At 47.5% G+C, this 27798-nt stretch overlaps 1 protein-coding gene across 6 annotated transcripts in view; it reads right to left on the bottom strand.

The window, feature by feature from the left end:
- Positions 1-27798, bottom strand: part of TTLL12 (Tubulin tyrosine ligase-like 12) — a 386517-nt gene that overhangs the window by 342997 nt on the left and 15722 nt on the right. For all 6 annotated transcript variants that reach the window (XM_075677907.1, XM_075677908.1, XM_075677909.1 and 3 more), the window contains exons 4-5: positions 14202-14337; positions 10319-10425 (exon numbers count right to left, since the gene is read on the bottom strand). In XM_075677907.1, the coding sequence (XP_075534022.1) occupies positions 10319-10425; positions 14202-14337 (243 nt within the window). The remainder of the gene's footprint in view (positions 1-10318; positions 10426-14201; positions 14338-27798) is intronic.

The raw sequence follows: 27798 nt of genomic DNA, 5'->3' as shown, positions 1-27798 counted from the left end.
CGTTCGCAGTCTTCTGCCGCCAGCCACTCGTTGTACTCACGGCAGAGCAGGGGCCGTATTCTGTAGCGGTTCGCTTTGGAACCGGTTCGGTCTGGCTGTTACGTCTGGATTACGTCACTCAGAGAAAGAGTGGAATGGGACGGCGTGAGGGGAACCAATCAACGAGCGGCGGTCTGCCGGAAGATCACGTCATCATATTTGTTTGTACTTGGGGGATGGTATAGAAATTGAAGGATGTTGCTGGTTTGATAAAAAAACATTGGTTTTTATAGAACACTTGCAAATATAATTTTCAGTAATAAATGTGAGCGTGCTGCGCAGACGGCTACTGGGAGTTGTAATTTGTATTGTTTTCTTATTTAGTCACTAGGTGGTGTGCCATACGTTATGCAAACAACTTGCCTCGCTCTGTTTACGTTATGGACTTGCTCGTGCGCCGAAACCAAAACAATGTCGTCCCACAAGGACAGGCGGCTGGGTCCTCATGTTTCAGCGAGGCAGCGCGAAATACTCGTTTCATTTGTCGAGGAGCACTCCTACCTAGCAAAGGCGTCGTGTGTGTTGAGCCAGCACAGCTGACGGCGGCTTTCTGTTGTGCCGTGGATGGGAATCTAACCCATCCTTTTTCTTTGCCCACAACCGTAATGGCCTTGGCGACGGCTGTAATGATCCGGTTGACCGAAGGCTGCGACAGTGCAATCGCTTCTTCATTTCCGACACACTGTTGAAAGCTGCCGGTGGCAAAACACCGCAGCGTGCACAGCACTTTCATAGTAGTGTCGACACCACGAAATCTTTGAGGTCCGAGATGTTCTTCCAGCTCATCGCAAAGACGTCGCACTATGTCTTTGGAGAGCCTAAAATGCCTTCGAAACTCTTCTTCGGCCATGCCGAACACGTCGCGTCGTTGTCTTTCGGCGCTCGCCAGCAGCCCAACCTAGCACAACCAAAGGAGCCACCATTGCCGTCCCTGTCTCGTCTTGGTGCCGGCTCATCAGCTGGCGCGAGACTAGCCAGCAGCCACGGTTGCCCTAGCAATCCTCAACATCATGCTCGCCACCGCGCGTGACCCTCGAGCAAACCACTTCTCCGCGGTTCCTCTCGTAGCAGGGAACCAGTTCCTTTCCAGATAATTGACAACCTGTGCGACGTCAACAAAATTTGTCGTCCTGCCCACCAGGGATGACGACAATGAAGCGCCGACGAATAGCAACAGCCAGACTGAACCGGTTCCAAAGCGAACCGCTACAGAATACGGCCCCAGGTCCTTAAAAGGCGAAGATCTGGGCTTGTTTCATGACCATGTCACTGGCAGGGACTGATCACGCATTTCAGCGACGTACCCCGCATGCTTGGCCTACAGCTCCAGAAGGCGTCCCGACTTCGGAAATTCTTCGCTTGCCGTCACAGGCGAAAAATTTGCTTCGCTGCAGTCACCTCTCTCGCACCACCCATTCAGAAACATCAAACTTGCGGCCCACTGCCCAGTGATTTGTTTCTTCAGCATAAAGGATGGCAGCCCTCTTGAACACTGCTGTGAACGAGGGCCGAATGTTTAGTGGGCCTGGAGCACTCATGATGACTGATGAAGCATGGAAGTAGCACATACCCAGCAGTTGAGTCGACCGCGTCAAAGAGCTACAGAGAAATAGAAACATGTGAGCGGCGTCTGCTTTTCTATGAACTATCGATACTCCCTGCAAGCGTTGTCGTTCTGGGTGTGCCGCTGCGAATGGAACAGCGGCACTTCCACTAACTATCGATACCCTCCATGAGTGTTGTGTGCGCTGCAAGTCTAAATAACGAAAAACCCTTCCGAAAAGCAAACAAATGCGCAGGACAGCAAAAAGTACGGGTAGGGCCATAGAGCAAACATAAAGTTGTAACTACATTGTAGCTCCCCTCATATCTCGTTGGTCTCGCTTTTTTTGGCGGTGCCATGTTTTGGTTTTGATTGTAAGTCGACCCCCCCCCCCACTTCAGATATTGAAATTTAAAAAAAAAAGATCGACATATAATCGTGTAAATACGGTAATCCTTTTGAAGTGAACATACTCGTAGTGCATGCTATGTCATCAACTGGCAATGGCCAAACGGCCATGGAATATACCTAGTTCCTACTGATGGTTCTGGTACAATTTTTTTCAAACTTTCTTTCAATATATCAGTAGTAAAATGTTTTTTGTTGTTTTCTCAAAACCACAATTTTTATGATGATGCCGTATTGGAGGTGCATTATCTCTGCTTCTACTTGTGTTATCACTGTAATTCTTTTTTTGTCAGAAAAGCTGTGTAGAGTGCAAATAAGCGAGATAATATTGTTGCAATTATTAGAAAAATTTCTTTAAATGCTTCTTTTTTTAGCAGTTAGATGGATTTCTCTCACTGAACTTTGCAATGTTCTCATTTGATATAAAATTGGGTTAGAACACCATGCTTGCTTATTTGCACTCTTTGTTCCACATCATTTTCATACGTCGATATTCATTATGCCATGCACAGTTTGGTACATAGCTCCCCTCCAAGCAAATTATGCAATAAAGGTGAATTTCTTCGATTTCTGGAAATTTACTTACTCTGCAAGAAAACTGGATGTAGATTTAAAACTAGCACATTGAAATACATAAGCTCAAAAAGTTTCATCAAAATCGACAAAGAATTTTTTAAAAAATTTTCAGGTGCAGGGTCCCTCTTCAAACTAATATAGATCCCAGATATATCGAACCCGGATATATCGAATTATTACCTATATCCGACAGTTGAAAATCCCCTTGGGAATCCCATGCAAATGTATAGCGCTATTGTTCGCGTATATAGAACTCCCGTGCACCGGCATATCGATGTATCGAACTCCGTGCCGAGCTGCGCCCCAGCAAGTGCACTTTTCCTACCATACGCCACCCCTGCAAGTGCGCTTCTCCCATCGCATCCCACCCCCGCAAGTGCGCTTCTCCTCGCGAAGCTCCCGCGATCTCGCGCGCGCCGCCCCGCACTCTGAGAAAGGGACGTGTGGGTAAAAGGCACATGACGAGGTGCACTTGGAGTGTGATTGGGTGTGAAAGGGAAGCGGGAGGGAGAAACCACGCTGACCGCAGGCGCCCGTTTCCTGTGTTTTGGTTGGCTGACACCGCTGGCGCAGCGAGACGAACGAGGACAGCGCAGCTTGGGCTTGTGGTAGTGTGGAGACGCGGAGCGGTACATCTTTCGATTTGCTTTGTTCCTTTTATTCACAAAGCCAACACGAAGGCTTGAGACTTGTGTGGTGCAGTGCGTTTTTCTTTCTGCTTTTGGAACGTGTACCGGAGCCATGGCCGTGAAAAAACGCAAGAATTTGGATTTTCAACAAAGGTGGACATCATTCAATGGGTGGAGGCTGGCGAGAAAAAGTCGTCGGTCACCCCGGCGTTTGGAATTCCTTGCAATACCCTGAGTACGATCCTCAAGAACAAAACCGATGTTAAGCTGAAGGCAGTGCAGTCCAGTCGGCCTGGAGCGTGTCGTGTGCGCGTCCCAACCTTTGACAAGGTAGAGAAGGCATTGTATGCCTGGTTTTTGGAGACACGTGCCAAGAACATACCTGTTGATGGCCCAAACCTCATGGAGAAGGCCAAATGGTTTGCTGTGGCCTTCGGAGAAGAAAGCTTCACTGGTGGCACTGGTTGGCAGCAGCGATTCAAGTCACTACAGCATCGTCGGAAAGACCCTTTCAGGCAAAAGCGAGTTGGCTAGCACAAGTCACATAGAGAAGTGGTTGTCCGAAGAGTGGCCAAATATTTCCGACAGCTTTTCGCCGTCGCAAATAATTGACACAGATGAGACGGCACTGTTTTGGCAAATGCTGTCAAACAAGACTCTGCATCTGAAGGGCACTGTATGCCATGGTGGAAAGAACAGGAAGTGCGCATATAGATTTTGCTTGCTGCAAATATGGATGGGTCATGCAAACTATGGCCGTTTGTTGTTGGAGAGAGCAGGCTGCCACGCTGATTTAAGAACGCAAAAGGCCTCCTGGTTCGAGACGCGTCCAATAAGAAAGCTTGGATGACACGCGATTTTTTCGTTGGGTGGCTACAGGCATGGGATGCCGAACTGGAGAAGTCTGGCCGCAAAGTTTGTCTTCTTGACAATTGTTCGGCCCATCATGTCATCTGCCCATTAGAGCAGATCACCCTCAACTTTCTGCCGCCAAACACAACGGCAAAACTTCAGCCTCTCGACCAAGGCATTGTGAAAGCGTTTAAGGTTGGGTACAGACGACGACTAATGCACAGGCTCCTAATCAACATTCGATTAGGAATCGAACTCAAGGTGGACCTCCTCGGAGCCATTCAAATGCTGGCTGGTGCTTGGAATGACGTGAAGAAAAGCACAATCGTGAATTGCTTCCACAAAGCAGGCTTTGTGGTAGCTGCAGACAACGGATGTCTTGACAGTGAAGACGATGACGCTGGATGCCTGGACAGCAAATTTCGCGAGCTGTCGGCATTCCCAGGCGGCGTTACAGTACGCGATTTCGTCAGCGCTGACAACGGCGTGCAAGCTGTAGCGGATCGCGCTGATGTGGAGATTGTGGCTGACATCATGGGTGATATCTAAGGTTGATAATGGGTGTTATCTAAGGTTGATAACATCGTCGTCGCACGCCATATGCAGCATGCGTGAGTGAAAGCGTGCAAGGGTGAGCCGACAATGGCGGCTCAATCTCATGCGCGTGAGGGAGGAAGGCAGGGAGAAAGCGCCCTGTCTTCCAACACGCACAATGCAATGGAGGATGTGATGTGGGGGTGGGGGAGGGGGGCTCGCACTGCTCCTGCAGTTGCTACGTATGGCTTGGCCTCAGCAGCCCTATCTTGAAAGCGATCTGCAATGGGGACAGAGTGCATGCGCCGACTGCTGATAGCTTCGTGTGGGCTGTGCTCTCGCCACTTAGTTCGCGTTGAGGCGAGAGGCAGCACGAAAGTCAATTCGCCCGCTGCTACTGCCATGCTTCCTCACTCCAGCATATTGACAGCGTGTGCACGTGGTAATCAAGTGAGATGTATTCCAGTTTGCTTGTGCATGCATGTCACCATGCTTGTTAATTTAGTTAGTAAGCAAATGATTACAACTTTATATGACTGATAAAACTACTATCCTTACTTCGTATACCTATCTACTAATTTGCTATCGCAATCGATGCTTCGCCTTTCAGGCGAAAATGTGGATTTTTTTGAAAGCCATTTTTACGTAATAGACCAGGGCAATTCAAAGCACCTAATATTTAACTTTTTGGTGTAACACAAAACTATTCCAATCTGTTTTTATTCCAAATCTGCCATTAGCTATTCGTGAGCGGTCCAAATGGCTGAGTCTTCCCCCATACGGGCATAAAGACAGATTGGAATAGTTTTACATTATACAGGGCCTGGGACAGAGACGCCCTCCCCGCTGAACCCACTGCAGTGTGCACCTCCCTAATATCTAGTTTGTCCATAGCGCCCTCAGCCTACTTCTCGTTTAGTTGAGTAGTTTGCTGGGGCAGTTGGTGCATGGTGAACATATAACGGTTTCCAGCAAGTACGAACGCGAGCACAAGAAGTAGAAACAGACAGGGCAATGCTGGTGTTCTGTCCAGCGTTGTCCTGTCTGTTTCTGTCTTGTGCTCGCGTCTGTACTTGCTGGAAACCGTTATATGTTCTACTTCTCGTTGTTATGCACGTCAGCTAGGGAGCAACGCGCCACTGGCCCACTCAACCGCGTACTCCCTAAATGCAGCCGCCCTAGCCGTCCCGACAACAGCGACAACAGCCAGGAGCGGTCACGCATGCCGGCCGCTTGCCGGAAAGTTCAGTGCTACAAGCGCGAAAATTACTGTGCGGGAGGCGCCATCCTGCGGTATGTGGAATGTGAACGACTGCACTCTTTCTCAGAGAAAGAACGCACTCGATGTTCGTGGCCACTGCTGGAGCACACATGCTGAAGCTGTATTGGCGCAGCGTGGTGCAATTTCAGTCAAGGTTCTGTGCCTGGTGCAATTTGGTGCAAGAAGTTTTGTTTGTATCAAAATGGCGAAATCGGTGCAGGAGTCCCACCCCTGCACTCGTCAAGATTGTGGAGACTGCCGAGAGCTTGCGAGGTGAAATGAGCTGCCTGCAAAGCGATCGCCGGACCAATGGCGAACCGCGCTGGAGTCGTGTGGCGTCCGCAGCCAATTGGAAACTCTGGAACAACCTTCAATCATTTGCTTTTTCTTAACTTTTTTCTGCACAGAGGAGATAGCTGAAGTGGCAAATTCGAAGGTGAAGAAATATGCTTTCTGATGAGGCCAAGATCGTGGCGTTTGGTTGCGCTGTTCTGAGCATATTGTCTCTTGAAAAACACTGTTCTTTTGTGATTTACGCAACATTTCTTGCCACCTTGGTTGATACAACAAATTCTTTACTTATACAGTAAAACCTCGTTAAACCATACCCGCTTAAACAGTAGTTTCGTTTTAAAAGTAGTAAAGTCAAATCCCCGACTCAGCGGCCATTGAACATAATGTGTTTCGTATCCGCATAAACCGTACCAGCTTACTGTGTACGCATCGGTTAAAACGTAGCGTTTGAACTTTTCGTCGCGCAAACACGGCGCTGCGCCGTCTCCATCGGGTGGCCCGGCAGAACAACACGCCTCAGAGATTGGAAAAACGGCCTCCACGCGCCTTGCGCGTTTGCGCGTGAAGCCACATTAACATCACCATCATTTCGACGCGGTGCCATAGAGCGTTATGGCGTCGTGCAAGCAATTTGCACGACGCATGCAAATTGCGTGCAATTTCTTGAACTTGACACGTTCTCAAAATACTCCCCAAGTGAGTCTGCCTGGTCTTGCAGTGTATCGCCCTGTGTGTTTACCAGAGGGAGTGAATATGTTTGCCGCCCTCTAATTCTATTAACCCTGTTCCAGGCTTTGGCCTCATCTGTATAGGAGTTGATACCGGATAAAAACTTCTGCCAACTCTCTCTTCTGGCCTGTCGGCGGGTTCGCCTGCCTTGGAATTTTACTTTTTTGAAATTGATAAGATTCTCCGCAGTGGGGGAGGCGCGTAGCAACCCCCACGCTTTGTTTTGTTTCTTACGAGCGATCCTACAATCGTCGTTCCACCACGGGACACGCCGTTTGCATGCCAATCCATTTACTTGTGATATACATTTAGTTGCGGCATCTATTATGAAGGCTGTAAAATATTCCACAGCCGCATCAATTCCTAACGAGGACATGTCATCCCATGAAATACTACTGAGAGTTCGGAATTTCTCCCAGTCAGCTGTATCAATCTTCCACTTAGGAGCCTGTGGTAGATATTCGTTTCTTTAGGTGTTCTTATCAGTATGGGGAAGTGGTCGCTCCCGTAAGGATTGCTCGCAACTTCCTATTCGAGTTCGGCCAGTATAGAGGGGGAAACTATACTGAGATCTATTGAAGAAAAGGTTTTGTTGGCAACACAGTAATATGTGGGTTCTTTCTTATTCAGAATGCACGCACCAGAAGAGAAAAGGAATTGTTCAACAAGTCGTCCTCGCGCATCTATACGAGGGTCGCCCCACAGGTAGTTGTGTGCATTGAAATCGCCAAGAACAATATAAGGTTCTGGCAATGCATCTATGAAGGACTGAAATTCATGTTTAGCTAATTTTTAATGTGGGGGTACGTAGAGCGAGCACACAGTGACAAGTTTGTTTAGGAGAACAGCACGAACCGCCACTGCTTCGAGGGCTGTTTGTAGCTGCAAACGTTGACACGCTGTGCTTTTTTGAATTACAATGGCAACACCACCCGACGATGCGATAGCATCATCACGATCTTTGCGAAAAGTAACATACTGTTGAAGAAAGTTTGTGTGTTGTGGTTTTAAGTGTGTTTCCTGTAAACACGGCACTTTTGGATTGTGTTGGTGGATGAGTTCTTGTAGATCGTCAAGGTTTCTAAAGAGACCTCTGACGTTCCATTGAGTGATTTGTGTATCCATATTTAAAGAAAAATTGGTGCAGTGTTTACGGAAACGGAGGTGATGCCTTAGGTTACAGAGCTCTTTCGAGGCCCTGTAACGGGAGTTCTGCCCTTTCTGGAGCGTTCGAGGGAGCCTCGGCGCTCCTTAGGCGCTTGATGCGCCTTGAGGATAGGTGTTGTGTCCATTGCCTCTTGTGAGGCGCCGGACACGTGCTCTTGTGCGCGAGAAGTTACAAGGGAGAGTCCTGCCTTGTAGGGCAAGACCCCTGCGCCCACGAGCCCGGAGGTCGATGGGGCACCCTGCGGGATTTGGCTGCACCGGCTGTTGCCAGCGCTGGAAGGGGCCGGGGAGGTTGGGGCAGCCTCGGCTGCGCCCACCTTCGGGGTCGATGGTCCCCCTTGCTGTGTTGACGGAGCAGCGCTAGCTGCAACCGCCGCGGGGGCAGATGGCATAACTGCCGACTCACTGCCTGTGGGTCAGACAGCCGCCGGAGGCCGTTGTGACGCTGTCCCCTTACGCGCCACATCGGCAAAGCTGCTCTTAACAGGTATGACACCCACCTACGTGCCTCCTTAAAAGATATGTTTTCTTTGACTTTGATTGTCACAATCTCTTTTTCTCTTTTCCAGGACGGGCAGGCGCGCGAATATGCGGCATGCTCGCCATCACAGTTGACACAATGTGGAGTGTTCTGGCACGTTTCGGAGGAATGTTCATTGTCATTGCACTTGGCACAAGTCAGCCGGCCTCGACAGTTCTGTGAACTGTGGCCGAAACGTTGGCACTTAAAGCATCTGAGAGGATTGGGAACGTATGGCCGAACATGAAGTTTGATATAACCAGCCTCGATGGACTCGGGAAGGACACTTGAGCCGAAAGTAAGTATCAGGTGTTTCGCCTTGATCTCTTTTCCATCTCTTCTCATCATAATTCGTTTATCATTGATAACATTCTGGTCACTGAAGCCCTCCAAGAGTTCAGCCTCAGTGAGCTCCATCAAGTCGTCAGAGACAACACCACGGGTGGTGTTGATCGTGCGGTGCGGGGTTATAATTATTTGGGTTTCCCCAAATGACACTAGTGTTGACAATTTTTCATATTGTTTTTGATCGCGGAGCTCCAAGAGGAGATCACCGCTTGACATCCTCGACGCCTTATATCCAGGACCAAGGGCTTCAGTCAGTGACTTTGAAACAAGGAAGGGTGAGATAGTTCTTACTGGTTTATCTGGTTTTGCAGAATGGATGACATGGAAACGAGGGAAGGATTCTTTTGGCGGCCAAAAAATTGGAAGACTTCATCGGTGCGCCCTTTTTTCTGAGGGCGATCAGGTAGTGGAGGGAAGGAAGTAGCCATGTGTGGACGAGTAGTTTTCGGCAGCAATGCCAGCCACCCACCATGGAGTCCAACAAGGGGACACTGCAGGGCCTGAAAAACAGGGCCTGCAAACGCCAGCTGTACATTGCCACTATAACCCAATATGACATAACCAAGGTTGGCTACTCACACAAGGTTAACCCTTGCTGCCAGGAAGGTCGGAAGTAATAAAGAAATGAGAAGGAGACAGGAAAGGTGGAAAGTAAGGAAAAGACGAAGGTTGTAGGGAGAGAGAGACAGGAAAAGGCAACTACCGATTTCCCCTGGGTGGGTCAGTACGGGGGTGTCGTCTACGTGAAGCAGAGGCCAAAGAAGTGTGTTGCCTCCGCCAAGGGGCCTTAACGGTCCGAACACCCGGCATCGGCTCAACCCCCAGGATCCCCCTTTCCCCGGACACTAAGCCACGCACGGCCACACGCGGGAGGGTCCAACCCTCGTGTGCTCGGGTACGTGGTGTCGCAACACACCAAACGCCTGCTTGTGCAGACGCCCCTGTGGGGTACATAGAAAGAGAGTTATGGAAACTGAAAATGTGATTGTCACATTAAAAAGTATATTTTGGCCCTTTATCATGATGTGAAAACTGCGTCCCCCCTTAATGTCACAATTTAAGCTGGTTTGCCATTTAGCGACAGGACCATATTTACTGAAGCCTGCTGTCATGGCACTGGAGAAACTGTATGCTTCTCCGAGAGTGCACAACATTGCAGTGGCAATCGTAGCCGTGCAGAAACCTCAGGAACTGGGCCTGACATTAACTGCACTTTTTAAAGTGAACTGCACTGTGCAGAGGATGCCCCTGAAACAAACGGTAGAAAGCAGCACAGCCTGAACTAGCTCAATGTGCAAGCGAATCAAATGCACCTATTAACTACAAGGTATTTCTGACTAGTAACACTCAACATGCATGTGTGGGCAGGCAAGCACACGGAAAGAAAATGGCCAAAATGTGCTTCCTTCAAACCTTACCAGATGGGAACCGAGTCCTCAGTGGTTGCCAGTGGTCCTGCAATGCTGTACGTCTGGTTGTACCTCCACATGCGCTGAAACACAGCATCCACCAGTTCGGGCTGGTCCTGCAACATGAGAACAAGACAGCATCAGCATGCTAGGTCTAAGCAGTAGATGTCCATCATGCAAAGATGACGTGGTCAATCTAGATCTCTGGGTTTACAGGGTGCTTACCAAGCTGACATTTACAAATTCCCTGAGTTTTCCAGGTTTCCCCTAACTGCCTTTGAAATATTCCCTAAATGACACAGAACTTTGTTTATGTCAAGACGGGCTCCCTACATCATGTCGCCCAATGGTGTCACTCTCTAGTAAGCATGTTAAAAAAAAAAAAACTTAATCCAGTTTGAATAGTAAGCGATATTGTTTAGTTTATTCAAAAAGAAGGCAGAAGGGACGGGTGAGTAAAATGCACAACGAATAAAATATCTTCGAAAGAAATAGTAAAACCCATTGCAAATCGAGTCGAACATTCTCAAATACGAAAAAGAAAGAGATGCATACAGAATATTTTCGAATATGAGCTATTTCTATCAACTGATAGCAAGCAAATTGGTATGAGGCCCGAACTTTATCGCAAGTGAGATTCTCACGCAACAGCTGGTAAGTCAACCTCAACTGTCCTGACATACTCTCAGCCCACGCACAACTCCTCAGTGTTGCGTTTCACTGTTTTAAAGAGTTTCTTTGCTTGGATGAGGGACACCTGCACCTCGGTGTCAGCCAACAGTTTGCTTTTAGAGTGCAAGCTCCTTCAAAAAAGTGGTGGCGGCATGCTTCCTTTCCCGTTCATTTCTCAATGCGTAGGTCCTTTGTCTTCTTGTTCTCCTTCAGCTGTGCATTTGCCACACGGACTATTTGAAGCATCCTTTTGGACAGTTGTACAGTCAGCATCCAATTTTTGGACTCCCTAGGGGCCGCAAAACGTCCGAAAAAAATGAATGCATGTCTTTTACAGTCCTTAAGGGCTCAAACCGTCACAGGCATGTCCAAAAAAGCTCTGTAGGCCTGCCAGTACATTTATTAAGCATATAGGTGCTTGTACTGTAACAGGAGATGGTGGGTGCACGCGTGTGTAATTAGGGAATACGTACTGTGTCCCGTGACAGTTGCCTCTTCCCACACTTGCTATGCTTCACAGCGTAACATTGCTGTAACAGGGCGAAGCTGACTTTTGGGAACCGGCATTATGCAATGCACCGTGCTTTCCGAACTTCGAAGCCAATCGCGATAACCACAAAGTGGTGCCATTGCTGACAGCGACAAACTCTTTCAATGAAAAACACCGCACAGAACGGCAAGAAGCTTAATACCGAACCTCGAAACAGCTAGGCCTAGCATTGCCGCGGTGGTGGCTACGGCTGCCAGCGGACCTGCGTGAGAGCGTGCCGGTTCGAGGCAGCGAGGTTATTGAAGTGACGGCGGTGTTGGTTTTGATTAGTGCCGTTTCGGACCTGGAAATCGGACGGCAAAGGGTTCCTGTGTCCGAAATTTCAGACATTCTTATACATTGACCCTATGGGGTGCGTAGTTGGGTTGCGAAGCCGTCCGCATTATCTGGCATCCGGAAAGTCGCTCGTTGACTGTACTCTGGCAACTCCTCCAGCCGACGAAGCAGCATCAAAGACCAATTGCTACGATTCCTTTCTGTTGCTCGAGCCAGCATTACCACAACTTTCGTTTCCTTTCAATAAAATAACAGCTAATTTTCCCTGATAGAAGCACAAATTCCCTGAGTTTTTTCAGACTACTCAAGATCCCTGAGAATTCCAGGTTTTCCCGGTTGGTAGACACCCTGGTTTAAAAAATACTCTCATCATATTTCTGACTCATTTGCCATGCGTTAAATAATGCTCCGGGACCTCTACATTTTGGAAACAATATTGCCACGGCTTAGAGTGCCCCCTAAACAGCTTTTCGACAGCCAGTATCGTTTCCCAGGAGGTTACTGTGTCGTGGTATCATGACACAGAAGGTGACCATGTGGGAGCAGCACAAGTTGGGGTTTTGACAATCACTCTAGCTCACTTTTTATGATGCTACTTGTTAAGGGAGCCAATGTTGTACGGTAAAAGTTTGTTAATTCAGGTTTCAACAAGGGAAACCAACGTTGCAGCAGGTTGCGGCACATTTCGAGAGTGCATTTTAAGGCACCCGCTCCTGTGACAAGTGGTAACAGCTGCGTAAAGGCGCATTTTTTATAGTCCAACATTCTCAGCATGTGAGTGGGCGTTGCTTGTGGCCAGTCATGCCACACCGCTTGTGTTGCGCCAGCCAAAATGCCATCCCCTTCCATGCGCGCTCCGTCGGCTGCTCTTTTTGGAGCATACACAGAACGATCTCCAATCCGCGCGCTGCTTTAAATGGCTGCCTGCGACCATCAGTGAAGCCACTTGGGCACCTTTCTATCTTCGCACAATGAATTGTGGGTCATTGTAGAGCAAGAGCCACCTGGACGTCGGGCACGTCGGCCCGCATTGGCCACATCCAGTTACGTTGGCTGTGCCAGTGCGTCGAACTTGTTGTTCTCAACAACATGACGTGTGTGTGCATGCTCATTCACATTAGGGAGTATCGTAATTGTCGGTGAATTTTATTGCTGACTTTCATTAGTTCGAATTTCGTATAATTAAAATTTTTATAGCATTTCCGTGAAATTTGAATGGAGCTTTTACTGTAGCATAGCGGATGACCATGCAAGCTGGAGCGAGTGCGAAAACATCACATTGTCCTGCTCTGACATGACCACCTTCTGCGTCACGTCATACACAGTAACCTCCCGGGAAAAGAAAGTGACTGTAGGAAAGCTATTGTATTAAGTTATTTAGGGTGTGCTGAGGCTTGCAAGTATTTTTTTCGAAGGTTTAAAAAGTCGATGTGCAATGCCACAATAAGAGCATTATGCACCCCACAAGGCTTTCTACTCACTTGTCCAATGCTACAAGCCAAGGTGAGAAAACCCCGAAGCTGATTGTTTCAGCTACACAGAAAAATATGCCTGCACCACTGGCTGAGGCACCCCAAATTTATGTAACAATGACAGAGCAGACGGTTCTAAAATTTGCCACAGGGCACTGACCGAATGCAGAGATTTTTTTTCTTCCCTGGGTTGAAATGGGGGTAATCTTTGCTGTCTGCAAAGGAGTTTCCTGCCACATTGTGTTTTTGAGAGCCGACGACGCTCCATAGCACAGAAACATACAGCATTTGCGCGATTGGTCTCCTTATTGGCTGACGCCAGCTGCAGCTTTCAATTCACTGCCAACATGTTGTGGAACAGGATACGTCCCCATTCAGGCCAGCATTGAAGACAGCCTAAGTAAACACCTATGAAGACAGCTTCGAGCCCAAATAATGAAATGTATCTGAAACTCTCTGCAAGATGCTGTAATGACATGACGCCACCTCGCATCTGCAAGAAAAACCTAAGAAAAACACATCATCACTGTATTTCAAAACTATGCATGCACCCATCTATGAAAAACACAACGTAGCTTACACTGAACCCGTAAGAAAGCGCGACTGTGTTCTTTTGTTAGCAGACAACCTTCCCCGGAGTTTCCAAGCCTTCCGTTCAGCTGCCACCTTGTTAGAACAGCAAAGTAGTAGACATTGTTTTTGACCTCAAAGCTGTGTTTATGCAAGCTTCGTCAAAATCAGAACAAGACTTAGTATGGCCAAATTCTGCTTAGCTGTCTATTTAGCCATTTATGGCCTGTACTAGAACACTAACCCATGAGTGGTGGTACAGCTTCTCTAGCTATCTACAGCAAGTATTGGAACACAGCCAGGATATCATGGCAAACTGTGCAGAAGGGGCATTAGTCGAAAGGCTGCCCACCTGACCGAGGACGTAGCCCGGGGGCAGGGGTATCCCCATGAGCTGTGCCATGCGCTGGAGCAGTCGCGGCATTTCCCGCAGCTGCTGCCTCGCCTGCTGGGGGCGGCAGGTCCATGCGTGGTCCACCAGATAGACCCTGCAAAGCAGTGCTGCAATCAGAAAACCAGCAGCCCAGGGCTCCCAAAACTGTCAGAAACTACCACAACATTCAGACAGCAATTGGAAATATAGTCTGCTACCACATGCAAATTCCATTGGGTCTGCGCAGCACGTAACTGAAGGAAAAGTGGTGAAAAGAAAGCTAGCTTTTTATTCTTACATGTAATTTCTACCAATAAATTCGTCATCGAGCAGGCCTGCGAAGCAGCGACTAAGCAAGGCTTGGACACCTGAGCCCGGGTCATCAGTCTGCAGGACACTCAAGTTTTTACCAACGAATATCTAATAATACAGAGGCTCCTTCGTTAAGTTAGAAGGGCCTTGCAAGACATGAAATGGGGAAAAGTGGCAGGAGATGGACTACCAGTCGATTAAATCAAAGATGGAGGACACATAATGCTTGAAAAACTAGTGGCCCTTTATACGAACTGTATAATAACTTCAAGGGTTCCGAGAACTGGAAGAAAGCCAACATTGTACTAATTCACAAAAATGGAGCATTAAAGGATTGAAAAATTATAGGCCAATTAGCTTACTTCATTATGCAAAAAAAGGTGAGGCCTGCAGACAGGACACAAGAGAAGTGGTCAACACAAGTGCCAACTATCAACTGAAGGGAGCACTGAGGCGAAAAAAAGAAAGAGGACATAAAATTCATCTGCACGAGCTCTGGACCTCCTCCTCTCCGCAAGCTCTGGACCTCTTCTTGTGTCTAGTCTGCACGCCTCACCTTATTTTACATAATGAATCCTTACCAACTAGCTCAGCTTTCTGTCGTTCTAGCTTACTTCCAGTATTATATAAAATATTGACCAAGATAACATCCAATAGAATAAGGGCAACACTGGACTTTAGGAAACCAAGAAAACAGGCAGGTTTCTGGAAGGAATACTCTACAATGCATCACATCCATGTCATCAATCAGGTAATAGAGAAATCCGCAGAGTAAAATCAGACTCTCTATATGGCTTTCATAGATTACGAAAAGGCATTTGATTCAGTCAAGACACCAGCAGTCATAGAGGCATTGCATGATCAAGGAGTACAGGACGCTTACGTAAATATCTTGGAAAGTATCTACAGAGATTCCACAGCTACCTTAATTCTCCACAAGCAGGAAGATAACTATAAAGAAAGGGGTCAGACAAGGAGACACAATCTCTCCAATGCTATTCACTGCGTGCTTGGAAGAAGTATTCAAGCTATTAAACTAGGAAGGCTTAGGAGTAAGGATCAACAGCGAATATCTCAGCAACCTTTGATTTGCAGATTACATTGTCTTGTTCAGCAACACTGGGGATGAATTACAACAAATGATTAGGACCTTAACAGAGAGAGTATCAGAGTAGGGTTGAAGATTAATATGCATAGGTAATGATAAATAACCGGGCAAAGGAACAAGAGTTCAGGATCGCCAGTCAGCCTCTAGAGTCTGAAGGAGTATGTTTACCTAGGTAGATAAATCACAGGGAACTCTGATCATGAGAAGGAAATTCATAGAAGGATAAAAATGGGTTGGATCGCATACAGCAGACATTGTGAGCTCCTAACTGGAAGCTTACCGTTATCATTGAAAAGGAAGGTATACAATCAGTGCATTATACCGGTGCTGACATAGGGGACAGAGACTTGGAGACTGACAAAGAAGCTCGAAAACAAGTTAAGGACCACAAGAAGAGCGATGGAACAAAGAATGTTAGGCATAACGTTAAGAAACAGGAAGAGTGATGTTTATCAGAGAGCAAACAGAGATAGCTAGCTAGCAATTGACATTAAGAGAAAGAAATAGAGCTGGGTGATGTGATGTCGGCAATTCAAGCACGCCAAGAGCGCCTGCGTCAATGCCTGAGTGACATGACGTCACGCCAGAGTTTGGCTACTTAAACGACTAACTCAATAAATGTATGTTCATTCCTGTTCCTGCTTCCATTACTTCAGTGGCAACGAGGATTAACTCCCACGGCCAGGGTAAAGCATGGCAACGCAAGCCAGGCCGCCTATTTTTGACGAAGGGGACGACAAGTGGGACGCATATCAGGTGCGATTAGAAGCTTTTTTCGAAGCCCACGAGATTGTCGATCTGAAGAAGCGTTGGGCCTTACTTGTTGCCGCCCTTAGTACCAAGACGGTAGATCTACTGGCAGGCCGTTGTGCGCCTGGCAAGATTCAGGATCTGACGTACAAAGCAGCAGTTCAAAAACTGGCTGAGTACTTTGCACCGAAAGGCAACGAGATAGCGGAGTCTTATCAGTTTTTCACAAGGAATAAGCAGGCTGACGAGTCGATAAGCGACTTCATTGTCGAGCTACGGAAAATGGCTGATAGGTGCAATTTCGGCCAGGCGCTAGAGAGAATGCTGCGCGACAGGCTTGTCTGCGGTCTATGGGATGCTGGAGTGCGTCGTAATCTGCTAGCAAGGCACACGCTCACGCTGCAGGAAGCAGAGGATGTGGCGCTAGCCGCTGAGATGGCGGCATGCAACGTACAACAGATGGGAGATGGATCATTCGGAGAGGGCGTCCACGCAGTGCGAACGAAGAGTGGCAGAAGTTCTTCAGAAGACTACAGCCAGACAAGATGGCAAAATCGAACAATGAAGTACAGACCGGCTGCCTTTGCTGCAGAAGCGACACCCACAAGACCGCCAAATGCAGGTTCAGCCACGTTGAGTGTTTGTCTTGTCGGAAGAGGGGACACCTGGCTTCAATGTGCAATTCCAAGCCACGCCAAGAAAATGTAGCACACTGTGAGGAACCTTCATCGGACAGCGAGGACTACGGACAGTTCCTGTTACGCCTCCGTGAGTCGTCAACAGGACTGGTTTGGCCGATATGGCGAACGTTACAGTGGAAAGGGGTGCCTGTGAAGATGCAAGTGGACACAGGGTCACCAGTGTCAATAGTGACATGGCCAACTTATGCCCAGCATCGCCACCGTTGGCCCAGGCTGACAGGTCGTCGTTTCAACTGAGTTGCTTCCCAAGGAGACTACCGGTGAAAGGACAGCTGACAATTCCTGTCACCTACGATGGGAAAACCGCCAACGCGACGCTAGTGGTGCTCGGCTGTTCAGGCCGAAACCTGTGTGGGCAAGACGCAAGGCCCAGTGCTCAACGTGGACGTCAACGACGGTAAGGCGCCAGCTGCTGACCAAATTGCCATTGCTGCTACGCTAAGGGCGGCATATGCCGATCTGTTTTCGCCAGGGCTAGGATTAATCAAGGGGCCTCCGGTTTATCTACAGTTACGCGAAGGAACCGTACCACGATTCTGTAAGGCCCGTTCTATACCGTACGCGCTACAAGAGCCTGTAAATGCAGAAATCGAAAGGTTGGCTGACACAGGCATACTGACGCAGGTCGCCAGCGCCGAGTGGGCGGCACCACTCGTTCGGGTAATCAAGAAGGACGGCTCCATCTGCTTGTGTGGCAATTTTAGAACGACAGTCAACACAGCATGCCACATGGAACAATATCCGCTGCCAAAGATAAGGGACATATTTGGGAAGCTCAGCGGAGGGGAAGTATTCAGTACAATAGATTTGAAGGATGCATACAACCAGCTACCAATAGATGAAGCAACAAAGAAGCAGCTGGTGGTAAACACGCCATACGGGTTGTATAGCTTCAACCAGCTACCGTTTGGGGTGGCGTCAGCACCGGCGGTTTTTCAGAAGCAAATGGAAGCACTGTTGCAAGGTCTACCAGGTGTGCAAGTGTACTTAGACGATGTGGTGGTCGCCAAGAAAAGAGGAAATTGTGACACGTTGCGCAAGGTGTTCCAGCAGTTCAGGGAAGCCGGTGTTAAAGGGGTTGGGACACCAAATTTTGAGGCTATAAAAAGCATGTTGTAGGCTGCTTCCGTATGCAAGGACACCCAGAACGAGGTATTGGACGCTGCAAACATTTCAAAATAATTTTAATTCAGCTCCAAAAAGTCATTAAAAACTCCTTCTCGTAGTCGAGACCCATCGCTAGCGCGGCAGTTACTACGTCACAGAGGAGGAACGAAAATATTGACGTCATAGCACACTAGCACAAAAACGTGACGTATGATGAGTAGCGATGAAATGCCGATTACGGAGCCTGCTGAGCCGAGCAACCGAGCATAGCCTCCACTACGACCGAGCTACAGGCATATAGAAATCCTTTCTTAATGCAAAGAAGGGGTAAGGCGTGCAGGCACGGACACAAGAGGAGAGAAGTGGACAATACGAACGCCGCACGCCGGCCCGCGAACGGCAAACTGCGTGCGGCGAGTTGCCCTGCCGACGGGCCTTTACACGTTTGAGTGTAACACTAGCCGGCCGACTCCGAAAGGGACCAGGATATGCGGCGTTCGTGTTGTCCGCTTCTCTCCTCGCATAGTCGCATAGTTCAGCAGCTCGGAGCGGTCTCTCGTTCGCTTGGCCTTTCTCAATGTGAGGGCCCGTCCACATTACCAGCACGGAATCTCGCCGAACGCCGTTTGCCGTTCGCAGGCCCCCGTGCGCCAGTGATTTTGCTCACGAACGGCGAGATTTCCTTGCCGTAGAGAGGACGGGCCCGGGATCCATTTGTGCGGCAGCCGTACGGCGAAGCGGCCAATCAGCGACCGAGGAGTGGTCAGTCTGGCACCGACGGCAGCTTCACCGCCTCTGATCGTTCGGTGCCGCCGATATCGTTGCTAGCCCTTTTCCGGTTTACTTCAAAGCTAAATTACGGCGCTTCGGAATGAATCACCGACTCTCACAAGCCGCAATATTTTCTTACCGTTGTTGTCGCTCTTCGCAATAATTATAATCATCGCGACATGCACTTCGAATCGCCAGTTGTTGACCTCTGCTGGCAGAGCACGCGTATGCGCGAGCAGACGACGCAGCATAGTTTTAAGTCACTATTTTTTGTGGTCCACGTGACCACGCCATGTTGCGTTTCCTCCTCTGTGATGTCATAGCATCCCCCGGAGCCCAGAAACCGAAACCGAAATCGCTCGGTATAATAATGCTATTATTAAATTATTTATCAGATATATATGAATCCCACTGTGTGTACCGTGCTCCCTGAAGCATGACGCAACATTTGAATCAACAAATGCATGAACGAAAATTTTGATGTCTCCACCCCTTTAAACTTCACCCGCTCAAATGCAGATTCCGTCAGTCGGAAGTGAAATTCCTTGGTCACCGCATTAGCACAAAAGGCCTGACCGGGAAACGACATAATTGTGGCCGACGCATTGAGCCGTCTTCCCGTGCAAGCACCACATGATGACAAGACAGTTAAGTCAATGTTGAAAGATGAACGGGAGTACGTGCTGCTAACAGACCATCTGAACACAGGGGTGGTGTCGTCGCACAATTTGGCCGAAATGACAGCACGTGATAGCACGCTCATGGCAGTTATGCGTTACGTTCGGAAAGGCTGGCCAAGGAAATTGCCGGCCACACAAGAAGCATTACGACCTACGTTTCAAAAGAAACACGAGCTGACATGCAGCCATGGTATTGTTTATTGGGGCCATCGGGCCGTGATACCCGCCGCAGCTCGGGAATCAATGCTGCAGCTGCTGCACGATACCCATCAAGGCATGTCGGCGATGAAAAATCTGGCACGAGCACTTTTCTGGTATCCCGGACTTGACAAGGATATCCAGAATATTGTACACGCATGTGCAGTGTGCCAGCAAAACTGCAGCATGCCACACGCGCAAGAGCCGGTTCCGTGGCCGGACACATTTGAGCGATGGTCTAGAATCCACATTGATTTTGCAGGACCAGTCGAAGGACGAATGTTGATGATCGTAGTGGATTCGCAAACCAAATGGATCGAGGTTGTTCCGCTTAAAGTAACCATCGCAGATAACACTGTTGAAGCGTTGCGGGGCATGTTCAGCAGATTTGGGTTGCCACGAACAGTTGTCTCCGACAACGGGGCCCAGTTTACAAGTAGACAGTTCCGCCAATTCATGGAAGATAATGGCATAGTGCACCTACGATCTCCTCCATATCATCCGCAATCTAACGGGCTGGCAGAAAGGGCAGTACGCACTGTTAAAGAAGGCCTGCGCAAAAACGTGCATGGTACCCTTGAAAGGCGCGTGGCCCGATGGCTACTGCGTTATCGGCGCACCCCACTCCAAAACGGAAAGACACCTGTCTTCTTGCTTCTTGGTTTTGAACCACGTACTTTGTTGGATAATGTGGTGTCACGACCTTTTCCTGCTGCAGGAGCACTTCCGCCCAGACACTCGCCCGAACAACCGGTCCGGTGCAAGGACTATAGGGCAGGTGGCAGCTGGAGACCTGGAGTGATACAGAATACCAGGGGCGCCCACCTGAGCATGGTCAAGACGGAGGATGGGGAACTATGTGAGCGTCATGAAGATCAGCTACGACACCGCGCAGAGGCTCAACAACCAACATCGATGAACGAGGAAGGCGCTGAAAGAAACGGAGGGTTAGCCCCACCAAACAAAGATGCAGACCCTCTGGCGGGCTTTTCGGGTACCAGCCCCGATTCCTCGGCTAACGAAGAACACGAAACGGGAGCTGCCAACACTCGAGTTCCGGAAGAGCACGACACGGGTACTGCCAACGCTGGACCCCTGGCAGTTCCAATTCGCCGATCAAACCGGCGTCACAAGGTGCCAGACTGTTTCTAGAGCTCTTCCTAAGGGGAAGGAATTGATGTGATGTCAGCAATTCACGCACGCGAAGAGCGCATGCGTCAATGCCTGAGTGACATGACGTCATGCCAGAGTTTGGCTACTTAAACGACTACCTCAATAAACGTACGTCCATTACTCCACTCGGCAGGTCATGTAATGCATAGGTTGGATAACCAGTGGACCATTAGGGTTACAGAATGGGTGCCAAGAGAAGGAAAGCCCAGTCGATGATGGCAGAAGACTAGGTGAGGAGATGAAATTAAGAAATTCACAGGCGCTAGGAGTAATCGGGTGGCACAGGACAGGGGTACTTGGAGATCGTAGGGAGACACCTTCGCCCTGCAGTGGACATAAAATAGACTGCTGCTGCTGATGATGATATAATAATCTTTATAAGCCTATGCTCATTACACAAAGGTATTGGCAATAAAGCTGTACAGTCAAACTTCGATATTGACACGTGAACTTGTTTATCTTTTACAGGTGAGCGCTTTACCAACTAAGGAATGTTATCGCTAGTACAGGACACACCTACATGTATCGGAAGTTTCTAGAATGTTATCGATGCTTCGCTGTCTGTTGTCGCCGAACCTTGTGTAACTTGACTGCATGTATACGCGACGCGAATGGTGTAGAACTTTGTGGAAGGCATGCGGGTCCCGGCGATTACTCTGGAACATTCGACGACTGATGTATAAAAGCCTGCCCGCTTGACTCACTGAACAGATTTCAACGATCACCGACTGTGTTCACCGCTGTCGCGGTTCTTTGACCGTAGCCTGTTTTTGTGGGCACAGGTTCACCCAATAAAAGTTAGTTTCATCTTTCACAGTATTGCTACTGAGTTCTTTACGGTCACTACCACGTGACAATATAACGAAGTTGTACATGCACCAAAAACTTCGTTAAATCACAAACATGATCAGATCTCACTCGATGACTACAAGCTCACTGCCACAACACGAGTGAACACTTCGAACAGTGTCTTCGACACTTTATATTACACGACCGCCAGCACTAAATGTGTGATCGAGGTTGTTCCGCTTAAAGTAACCATCGCAGATAACACTGTTGAAGCGTTGCGGGGCATGTTCAGCAGATTTGGGTTGCCACGAACAGTTGTTTCCGACAACGAGGCCCAGTTTACAAGTAGACAGAGGAAGTGCACTCGTATTGTGCACTTCCTCTCATCTTTCGTCCGGGTTGCGCTGCCCACCCATAGGAACATGTTTAATCACCAACTCGCCCAGCTTGCAGTGTTAATTCACTAAATGTGTGGGTACACAATGCGCATGAAAGCACAAACCGCCTCTGCTCAGCTTTGCACTTGCCACAGATTACCTGCAAGATACACCGTGAGCGTGGTCCACATGCGAGGAGACAAGAACGCTTGAAGGAGAGGGCAGATAGGCACGCATTCCTGCGATCCCCCCCCCCTCTGCATATTTGCTCCCTCTCCATCTCCCTCGCGCAGAAGGAATCGTCAACTTTTGTGTTGCTCCTAGCACTGCAAGCTGCCGCATGCAGGTCCTCTGCAAGTTGTTTACCGATGCAACAAATGGTGCAGTGGCGCTTCCTGCTTAATATGTCTCGGCACAAACACTTCGATGGCTTTTCTCTCCTATAACTTTTATGCAGAAGGATGCTGCCTTGGCCAACATATTTAGTTTATTGCTAGCTTAACTAGCCATTCAGGCTCTAAGTACATGTTTGAAATAGCCCAAAATATTGTTAAATTACGAAAACAAAGATAAATGGTTTCAGTGAAAATAAGATCTGGTAAAGAAAATAATTTGTTATATTACAAATTTCATTAAATCAAGGCTCCTTATATCGAGGTTTAACTGTATAAGATTTACTTTATTATATCTATGTTCGTTTTATCAAGTTTCAACCGTATTAAGAAACTTTGTTTTCTAGCTGGCATGAACTGTGAAATTTATTTTTAAAATGTACTACACCACATCATGCAAAATATCATGGTCAACAAACCCAGCTGGACATGTTGGTTGAGTATCATGAACGTGTGAATGTGCTTAGCAGACGTGGACAGCAGAACTGAAGGACAAGGCACACAGCCCATTATTGTCTCGCGCTTCTATTCTTCTGCTGACGTCTGTTAAATGAACAAGTGAAAAAATAGCTCTGCAAGAATCCCACTTAAATTTAAGGGCTACTCTAGAGTCATTTCTCTTCTTAATTTTGTGCTTACATTACTAAGGTTGCTCCAAGTTCTCCTAGGCGAGTCAAGAACAGCAGACGAGTGTGATGGCACTTCTCTTCCTCTTTGCAGCTTTGGATACAGTCGAAACCCACAATAACAAAATCGCTGCTGAGGAAAGCGAAAAAGTTCGCTTTTGCGGGAATTTCGTTGGCATGAGAATGAGCAAGATACAAAAGACAAGGAAATGGCATAAAAGACAAAAACTTCTTGCGAAAAGTCGGTAAGCTTATTTCTCCTTACTTTGCCTTGCAGCAACTTGACAGCTATGCCTTCGCAGTGCGAAAGGTGGTCCACTGCCACGTCATCATTGCACTTGCCAAAAAATGAACAAATTGTTTCAAAGGTGTCTAACACATCCCACGGGTTCGTCTTTTTCTCTTGAGTTTTTAGTCCTTGGTGGCCCTCGGTGTCGTTAGCTTCGAACACTTTACTCATGATGGCCTCGGTCAGTCATTCCCTCATGCACACCTTCATCCGTGCACATGAACTCATCAACACTTAGGCCATCGGGAACTTCATTTTCCATGGCACAAAGTTCGCCCCATGCACTGGCCAGCGACGGTGGCACGGTGCCCACGGCGGCACTGCTGTCACATGCTCCTCCTCCAGTGCTGCTGCATCAGCACACGATGCCTGCTCAGTGGCAATAAAGCTGCCGTGCTTAACCCTCTAAGGGTCAATGACGTATATGTACGGCGTTGCGAACAAGTCCGAAAATGGTCGTTGCCATATATTTACGACGCCGTCTGTACGTTTAAAAAGCACGCCAATTTCCAAACTTTTTCTTTTCTGTCATGTGCTGCCACTGGGTGGGAAACGGGTAATTTCTTTCGCGCGCCTCCCTCTCTTGGTTTTCGTTGCATGGTTTGTTTTAGAGCTAGTTTGCTCCCAAGCGTCTACATACTACTGCTCGGGCATTGGCGCGCGCATGGGCGGGCGACGGTTTGGGTTTCGTTCCTCAGGCGGTTTCGGCTTCTTGCGCTTGCAAAACTGATGGCTATCCATTACCAATCGCTCAAAGGGCTATCACCTGTCTCTCGCTCGTTTAGTGCTCATAGGGTTCCGCATAGGAAGGATGCTGCCGTGCATGCGTTTCCGTTGCTTTTTTGTTTTTGTTTTTTTTGGCCACTCGCGAAAACTGATTGCCTCTGGTTGGCGACAAGATGAAGATTAGCGGAAGTTTGCCGCACATTTTGCTTTTTTGATGGGGACACAACGACACAGTTTTCTTGAGTGTGCGCACCTACGCAGTTCTATTACGCTATGGAAGCACATATTAGTGCAAGAGCAGGAATATTTGAGTCTTGCAAAATATTCTCGTGTGCACATTTTCAAAGCCTTGAACTAAGTGTACATAACAATGCATCAAATTTTTAATTCTTATAAATTTATTTCCTTTTTTATTGTTGTTATTCATGAATGAAGAGTACATATCATCATCATCAGCCTGGTTACGCCCACTGCAGGGCAAAGGCCTCTCCCATACTTCTCCAACAACCCCGGTTATGTACTAATTGTGGCCATGTCGTCCCTGCAAACTTCTTCATCTCATCCGCCAACCTAACTTTCTGCCGCCCCCTGCTACGCTTCCATTCCTTTGGGATCCAGTCCGTAACCCTTAATGACCATCGGTTATCTTCCCTCCTCATTACATGTCCTGCCCATGCCCCCTTTCTTTCTCTTGATTTCAACTAAGATGTCATTAACTCACATTTGTTCCCTCACCCAATCTGCTCTTTTCTTATCCCTTAACGTTACACCTATCACTCATTCTTCTTTCCATAGCTCGTTGCGTCGTCCTCAATTTAAGTAGAACCCTTTTCGTAAGCCTCCAGGTTTCTGCCCCGTAGGTGAGCATTGGTAAGACAAAGCTATTAAAAACTTTTCTCTTGAGGGATAATGGCAACCTGCTGTTCATGATCTGAGAATGCCTGCCAAACACACCCCAGCCCATTCTTATTCTTCTGATTATTTCTGTCTCATGATTCGGATCCGCCGTCACTACCTGCCCTAAGTAGATGTATTCCCTTACCACTTCCAGTGCCTCACTACCTATTGTAAATTGCTGCTCTCTTCCGAGACTGTTAAACATTACTTTAGTTTTCTGCAGATTAATTTTTAGACCCACTCTTCTACTTTGCCTCTCCATGTCTGTGAGCATGCATTGCAATTTGTCCTGAGTTACTAAGCAAGGCAATATCATCAGCGAATCGCAAGTTACTAAGGTATTCTCCACTAACTTTTATCCCCAATTCTTCCCAATCCAGGTCTCTGAATACCTCCTGTAAACACGCTGTGAATAGCATTGGAGAGATCGTATCTCCTTGCCTGATGCCTTTCGTTATTGGGATTTTGTTGCTTTCTTTATGGAGGACTACGGTGGCTGTGGAGCCGCTATAGATATTTTTCAGCATTTTTACATATGCGTCGTCTACACCCTGATTCCATAATGCATCCATGGCTGCTGAGGTTTCGACAGAATCAAACGCTTTCTCGTAATCAATGAAAGCTATATATAAGGGTTAGTTATGTTCAAGAGTACATATATACGCACTCAAAATATATTTTTCTCACTTTACAGTCACCCTAGAAAAATTACAGTAAATTTTTTTGAAGTAAGTCCCAAAGGAGAATTGGAATCTGCAATACAAAAAATCGACCCTGGGTGGTCGCATAGGGCGAAACAAAATAGGCCCTTAAAGAGCTAAAACAATTTGCAATCACAGCCGAACACGTTTTACCGCACAATTCCTGAGCGCAGCGAGACTGGAGACCTTGTTTTTCAAAATTGTAGACAGTGAGCTGCAAACAATTCTAAATTTGTCGGTGATCTCCATCTTCCTGCCCTTTTCAACATGAGCAATAATTACAGCCTTATCTAGTAGCATAAAAAATTTCCGCATTTTGGTTTGAGGCGCCATCTTGGCAGGTTGGCAAGGCAGATTGCCACACACCACTCACACACCCTAGCACCACACTGCGCACACATGATCATGTGCACGGTACACAAAGCATCATTGCAGTCTTCGCATGTGGATGTGGCCAGTCAGCAATCACGGATCAACATGCCACGCAGTTATTCATGTATGCCCATGCCGTGATGGCACACAAGGTATAAATTTGCCCACTGCAAGGTTTAGTTTGTCTTAATTTTGTTTTTCAACATTTAGATCGAATTTCCAGTCAGGACACTGACTCACCCATTGCAAAGAATAAACCACAATCATTGTCATCGTCACTGTCTCCTGCTGCCAGGTGCATTACTTTTTGTAACAAAAATGGCAACAGTCACGTAAGTGCGCTGTGGCAGTAGCTTAAGCAATTTAAAGGCACAACCAATGCAACTGCAATGCAAAGCCCAAATCACTGCATTAATGCAACTGAGCAGTTTTTGGACAGTGCTAGCATTATGGGAGTAGATAATCTGCAGAATTCAGTCACAGAAAATTTCGTATTGCTGTAGAAGAAAGTTTCGTTGTCTTGAGATATGAAATGCATTGGCTCCTATGAGCATTCACCAGAGATCTGAAAATATGTTGTTGCGGTGAGAATTTCATTGCCTCGCAATTTCGTCATCCCAGGTGTTGACTATATTTGCCAAGTAATTTTTTGCAAACTTGGCTATGTCTATCAATGTTGCCTCTGCACAAAATTCACATTAGTAGTAAAGATGACATGGAATTACTTTTTTTTTCTTTTTTTAAGAAACATGAAAGCGCAGTCTCATTCTGTAATTTGTCTAGGCAGCTGGCTTCTGTTAACATTAACTTGATAAGATGGTCAATTGTGTTAGAACTAGAATTTGTCAAAGTGGGAAATGAAATTCTACAAAGTGCATTGCTTTGTTTGAGCCAATTTGGTGAGGTTTAACAAACTCACCGGCATTTGTTGGAGTCAAATGAAAAAGTTAAAATTAACTAACTGTCAGGAGCACTTCTTTTTTAGGCCTACAACTTCTTTTACACAAACTGGCAAAAATCTCATTTCAAGAACTGCAGCATCAAGTTTACAACTCTGACTGCCTGATGAGACTTGACATGCCAATGCAGCACTGGGGTTGCGATACACACCACTTATAGTGGAGGCCTTTTTAATGTGCACCTCTGTCAAATGCAACTGCCACTGTTGAACCCACAACCTCTTGCTCGGCACCATAACAGGTGACTCCACAACAAAACATGTTGCAATTTGGTAAATTGCATGTGTTGGTACGCCTAAAGCACACAAAATTGATGCTAGGCTTAAAAGAATGTCACACTGAACAAGTTGGTACAGTGAAACCTCGTTAAACGGTAGTTGGCTGGAGCTCGGAATAAGTATGTACTAAACGGTAGTACTGTCTAACCGAAATAGCATGAGATTGCCCACTTACCTGTCAAAAACGAAACACGGAACTCAGAGAGAGTGCGATGAAAGGGGAAAAAGACATGCAGTATTTATTCGCTTCGCAGGACAAAAGCGTTATCTTTGTATGATGCCACCGCGGCCTAGCAGCGACAACAGCAGCCTAAAGCTTACTGAAGCTGCGTGCCAGCTTTCCAGCCAGCCCCCTTTTCTCGACCAACGC

The sequence above is a fragment of the Dermacentor variabilis genome, unplaced genomic scaffold (assembly GCF_050947875.1).
Source record: "Dermacentor variabilis isolate Ectoservices unplaced genomic scaffold, ASM5094787v1 scaffold_14, whole genome shotgun sequence".
NCBI classification, from domain to species: Eukaryota; Metazoa; Arthropoda; class Arachnida; order Ixodida; family Ixodidae; genus Dermacentor; species Dermacentor variabilis.
The sequence above is the reverse complement of the archived record's forward strand: the minus strand, read 5'-3'. Positions and strand labels throughout refer to the sequence as shown.